At 38.9% G+C, this 6,000-nt stretch overlaps 1 protein-coding gene across 1 annotated transcript; it reads left to right on the forward strand.

Moving 5' to 3' along the window:
- The first annotated feature begins 2,797 nt into the window (after nt 1-2,797).
- LOC148957866 (growth arrest-specific protein 1-like) lies at nt 2,798-5,057 on the forward strand. Its single transcript, XM_089114597.1, has one exon. It carries the CDS (start codon nt 3,038-3,040, stop codon nt 3,812-3,814), a length of 777 nt encoding a protein of 258 aa, XP_088970723.1. The 5' UTR covers nt 2,798-3,037; the 3' UTR covers nt 3,815-5,057.
- Nucleotides 5,058-6,000: the final 943 nt, after the last annotated feature.

The following is a 6,000-nucleotide window of genomic DNA, read 5'->3' on the forward strand; positions in this document are numbered from 1 at the left end:
ATAGATTGCTATGAATAGAAATTTCATAGTAAGCTTGTACCATCTGCGAAAATGGTCTTCCCATCAAATGAAAAGGGGCCGAAAAGGAAGGTACTACTAAAAAATAGTCATGCTGCATAACCCCCACAATTGCAAAGTCAATATTACAATCGTATTAAAATAGACGAGACTATGGGACGTACTGATAAAACAAACTTAGATATTTTAAATACATTTCAGATACTGTTTTTGGCAATCCCTAATACACCATAATTCTAAACGTTTTTTTGTCGCCAACCACGGTAGCGGCCTTTCCTAAGCCCTTTCAAGACTTTGTTTTGGCCCCTCCACTTTCAAAACTATTTCGCCTGCCCTGCTTTCAATAGACAGTGGTGCCAAGTCTATGATTTATTCCTTTCAAACTTAGAACCTTGGCTCCTTAGCTACGTTACTCTATAAATCCAAAAATAAACCACAAGACCACACCTTAATTGAACCGCAAGATAGTCTGCTAACTGATGGGTTGTGTTACTTCAAGTAATTTTCACTTTGATTCAACCATCTCATCGAACAGATGCTGTATGTGTCAAAAAACAAAACTGTTTAACCTGGTTTTTAAAGCTTACTCTCTTACTCAGGGTGACTGCACAACTTTGTATCCCCTATTGTGATGGGCGCTACGACCTTGAGTCAAAAACTTGACTAAACGGAACATGATGTTAGAACACATTTCAGGAAATTTGATTTTGAAACAGATATCATTGGAGATTGTTTTCAAAACACAAGTAGATGAAATGTTAGTAGACCAGGAAAGGATTCTAATCTTACTTTGCGATTTCTAATCTTAAGTAGCCTATGCTCCAGACCCCCCTCCCACCTGAGGGAAGCCAGACCCCTCTTCCTTCCCCCTAACCCAGACCCCTCTTCCTTCCCCCTAACCCAGACCCCTCTTCCTTCAGATTGATGGTCTGGAGGACAGGCTACCACAGGGACGTTGGAATTTAGAGTTTGCGGGGGCTAATAATGCTCAAAAAGAGTACAATGATTTACTGTATAGCTTCCAGGGCTAAACTCCTTCAGCTCCCCCGCTTCCTGGGACACTGAGCAGTAGCAATCAGTGCCGTCGGAACGAAATTCATATTGGGGGGCTGCCCATTGTATTCCTTCTCATTTAGTACACTGTTATAAAGGAAATATACTACAGTCTGACAATTACTGGGGGGCCCCAGCCCCCCTCCCCAGCCCCCGGTTCCGGTGGGCCTGGCAATATAGTAAATTTGCTTCAAAAACGGTTCTCTCCTTTGCTCTTGGGGTGCATCAACTTCTCTCATAGAAAAACCTCCTGAGCCTTTAGACGTTGCAATCAGGCTTTAACCGAATGGAAATGTTTTTGTATGGACAACATAAAGAGCTCCAGACACTATTGTAAAAGTTTAAGGACTAAAATTGGACATGATATTGACAGGTTTTAGGGTGTTTTTCCACCTCAATTTGCACTTTGTGGTTTTGTAATAATGTAAATAACTTGTGCTAAATGCTCCCAAACTCTTGCTATCTCAATTATATGTAAAACACCATGAATTTATGAAATACATGGGCATTAGTACTTGACAGTTTTAAAAGGATCTTATCTTCAATGTCGATTTTAGTTTAACGCAGGGGTTAAGCTTGAAGAGTAAATCATGGGCCGTTCCTTTTGAAAAAATTAGTGAGCAATTTCCTTAAATGACTTTTGATTAAAAATATAGCAGAGTAGATTTAAGGGATAAGTTACCACTGCAAAGAAACTAAAACATTTTTAGCCAATATCCAATTAAAAACCACTGTTTTAATGTTCACTTTTTTAATAACTAGAACATCCTCCCTTACATCTTAGCCAATTAAGTCTGCAAAATACATTGATTAATCTCAGTAAATCTCAGTCAATCTCTCATGATCACCAAAACAGAGCCCTTTAACATTCTCTTTATCGACAAATTCCTTTTTAACGCAATAGACAGACAGAAAGCATTTTGCCTTTTATCCCTGTTTTTTTTATATGTTCATTTTCATTACCTGTAGTAAGCATTTCGGTTTGGTTTGCAATAAACTATTGGCTCACTCAAAAGTTGAACTTCGAATCTTTATCAAAGCAAGAGCTGACAAGGGACGTATTGCATATGGCGGACAAGAGGGGTGGGCGGAGGTGGCTTAGTCCATTTTGTTGATGCCAACAAGTACCAATTGTATCTTCGTGCTATTTTACAGGTATCCAATTCAGGAGGCCTCTTGTTTTTTCAAAGGCTCTAGCAGTGGCGGCGCCAAGGGGTGGTAAAGGGGATAATTACCTCACCCCCTCCCCCACTTTTCTAGAAACATGGTCTACATACTTCTTCTAAAAACGGATTAAAAAGCGCTGTGTAGGGGTGGATAGAATTTCCTAAGGATAGTTTACCTGGTACAGATAATTGAAACGAAACAAAAGGGGCGTGGTCCCACTGACCGCGCCTTCTACCATCCCACTCTGTAATAGCTGGCCCCGTCACTGGGTCCTAGTTTCTAAGTAAACACGATCAACATTTTTCTTGCTTCCTTTCCTCCTGGTCTAAAACGTATTACCCTTCCAGTTTCATCTCTGCTTTGAAAAACCCATAGGAATATCTATCTCAGTTAGACCTCTATCCATTGTTGAATGGCAGAGCGAAATCCTACACCATTCTTTGTTATCATGATATTGAACTTAAAAAACTTCATCTAGTTCCTTCCTGTCTCAGAAGAAGTTCTCAAAATACCTGTTGATGCGGTGGAATGCCCAAGTAATGCGGAGGCAAGTTCCTTCAGCTGAAAATTGATATGCCTAGAAGTGGCATTTAGGTTGTCAGGAGGCGGAAGAACAATAGCAATTTAACCACAGGAGTTTTTATCACCGGGTTATTCATTTCGTACCTTACAAGCGACCGTCAATCATTTATTGAGCACTGAACCAGCCGTACTGTCATAAAGGTAAACACTGTATGGAGATTTCGTTTGACTTCGGAACAAATAGCGCTTGAGGTGTCTATGATCCATCAGTTTGAATATGCCTTGCTTGTATTGGTTTATAGTTTACACTTCCGTAGTGGTTAGCAGGACACTGGCGATGGCTGGCACCAAAGACTGTTTTACGCTGTTTAGTAAATGCCAGAGCAGGTACAATTGCTTAGCAGCCTTGATCAACGTAAAACTTGAGTGTCCTGAACTGTTGTTTGGAGAGGGCAGGCTTGGCTGTACTAAACGCTGCAAACAAGCTTTAGATTTATTCGGTCAAAATAGACTCGGTAAACACTTTCTGGATTGTGCATGTGAGCGTGATTCAGAATGTCTCACGTACCAAGCAAGAGCTGGCAAATGTGTCAACAATCGTATGAATGATAGTTTGGTCGGCTGTGCCACGTTCAGCAGAAAGTGCGAAAATGACTCAAAATGCAATGATCTTATGGAGGATTACTATATCAAGTGTAACCACCTCATTTCTGGTACAGAATGTACTCGCTCCTGTGAAATTGCCCAAGAACGTCTCTACTCGCACAATATTTCCATAGGCTTGCTTAACTGTGAATGCAGTGGGACAGTTCGTGAAGAGAATTTTTGTCGTGGTGTCAGGGCGCACACATATCATCTATGCAAGAATTCGCCGCTATTTAGAAAGAAGGAAGAGAAAAGCAATATATTAACGCGAAAACCATTAAACCGAGGACGCGATGAAAATGTTGTCGAATTGAGTGTAAATAATTCAGCAGGGTCAAACTCAAGACACTCACATAGTAGACTGCAATTGCTGAGTTTGCTTATAATTGTTATATTTATTGCTACCTAGTATTTCAGTATAAGCCATGTCCATGTGGCTGAAAGAACAAAGTTCCTTCAGAATGGATAATCAATTGAAACCATTTGTGGCTAGATATGGAGTTGTTATCAAGCCAAAGAGACATCTCGACCCCTTCAAAAGAACACAAGACATTGATCAGCCCATTACATTCAAGTTCAGTTATTTCCAGTCTCAATATCACAATTATGTATTCAGACAAGAAAAGAATTGTTTTATGCAACGAAAAGACAATGTCAAAAGTCAAAGTTCTAGAGTATTGTGAACATTAAAATTATGTTGCTCTCTAAAATTGTTGAGTCGCCTTTACGAAAAAGACTCTTTTTCCCCTACAGAGTGCCCAGTTTCATGAACTGTACAAATGTTCTAGTTATGTTGCCCCAATTCTGGCCAAAGCCTCCAAACCACTCATAAATCAAACCCCCTCCCTTTTGCTACCCCATTCATCCATTATAGAGGCAAAGTTCCTAGGTTTCCGTCAAGACGTTTTTGACACCGTCCCAAATTTTGGTTCTCGTTTCTAACATTAACTTTTTATTGCTAAAGTAACCAAAAATTGTTCACCCCAATTGGTTTTTATTGCGAAAATAGAATATTGATGAAAAGCAAAGGTACAGTTTTCATAACTTGCATAAATGCACCCATGAATATAGAACAAGCACCTGAGCCATAATCATTTTGTGCATTACAACATGTTTTGGAACTTGAGATCAAATTCACAACTCACTGAAAAAAGATTAAAATTTCATTACTATCTTTTCAGTTGCTAATAATGACGATTGGTTACATTATGACAATGGTAACTGCCAGTTTCAGTCGCTTTTCAGCGAGATAAGTTTAATAACATCAACGGTAATTAAATAAGGCCTAACCAGCCGTTCGAATAAGAGGTGTTCATCTTTTTTGGTTAGAACCATTAAAAACAGGAAAAAGTGGTTTTCTTATCAACTAATAAAGAGGGGAGCGATCCAACAGCTGGCATTCATCCGCTCGTTTTTTCGTCCTCTCATTTAACCCATTTGGACATTCAACTTGTTAATCCGCCACAATTACATTTGGTACCCTTCCTCTTTGTGATAAAAGCAGCTTTTAATAGGCAGTTTTCTTACAAATTAATTTAGTACAGGCGATTAATAGCATTCAAGTCGGCTAGTTTTACAGTCGATCATTTCTCTGTCGGCCCTTCTTGGTATTGTAAATAGTGGAAGTTATAATTAGAATCTGGATTGGAAGATTTGCTTTGTCGTAATATAAACAAACTTCTTCAATCAAGTGCATTCCTAAATTGCTCTTGTAAGCATCCTCGTTGAGTGTATTGGTATTTTCCTTCATTCTGCTAAAATATTGTGATGAAGTTAAAATATAGTGACAAACTGTAAAGCCCTGAACATATCATGCGGGCTTCTTTACAAGACACTTCAGGAATATGCGGACGTACGAGAAGGTGCGTTTTCTAAAAGATTTGCTACATTCATTTCTCTCAGGAAACTTGAAGAGCTACGATGTAGAGTTTGCATTCATCTTGGTCAAACGTTTTAATGATCTTGGTCAACCTAGGCAAGGATTAATGTAGTTTACTGGAGAGTACTTGCGATATAAACTTTAGAGTTTAGGTGTACCTTAACGAGGAAACTCAGGGAGCAATTTAGGGTAAGGTATGGTTACTTAAAAGGAATTCGCCCCACTGATCTTGGTGACCAACTTTTGTCATTCACTGTCTCTTTCATAAAAACGTTGAGAGCAGATCGACAATTTTTCCCAAATCCTTTTTTAATTTGATCTCTCTTACAACTACAACCGTTTATTTTACTTATCACCTTCTTACCAAATCTCGTAGTTTTAAGAGTTTGTAGGGAAATGAAACAGAATTCTTTCACCACCAGTTTAAATTTTTATTATGCAAATGCTGCAAGAGGTATTACATTGCTGATCAAAGAACTATTGCCACATATTTTTTATATTGAATTAGAACACGGTTTTTTTAATACTATTTTGTACCTAAAACAACAGGTCACACTCACAACCCTCGACTCAAAAACCGCCTTGACATTCCAAAAGCCCGTCCGAACTACCAATAATGGTATTAGATCATCAAGTTTTCAAGGGCCTAAAATCTGGGCAGATTCACTCCCAGAATCAATAAAAACAGCAAAGAATTTGATCAAAACTTGGTTCCT

Source organism: Rhopilema esculentum, chromosome 20 (assembly GCF_057945365.1).
Source record: "Rhopilema esculentum isolate cy_ngs chromosome 20, ASM5794536v1, whole genome shotgun sequence".
Lineage (NCBI taxonomy): Eukaryota > Metazoa > Cnidaria > Scyphozoa > Rhizostomeae > Rhizostomatidae > Rhopilema > Rhopilema esculentum.

Excerpts from the sequence above, each read along its gene's own strand:
- LOC148957866 (XM_089114597.1), top strand. The coding sequence starts at position 3,038 with ATGCCTTGCTTGTATTGGTTTATAGTTTACACTTCCGTAGTGGTTAGC.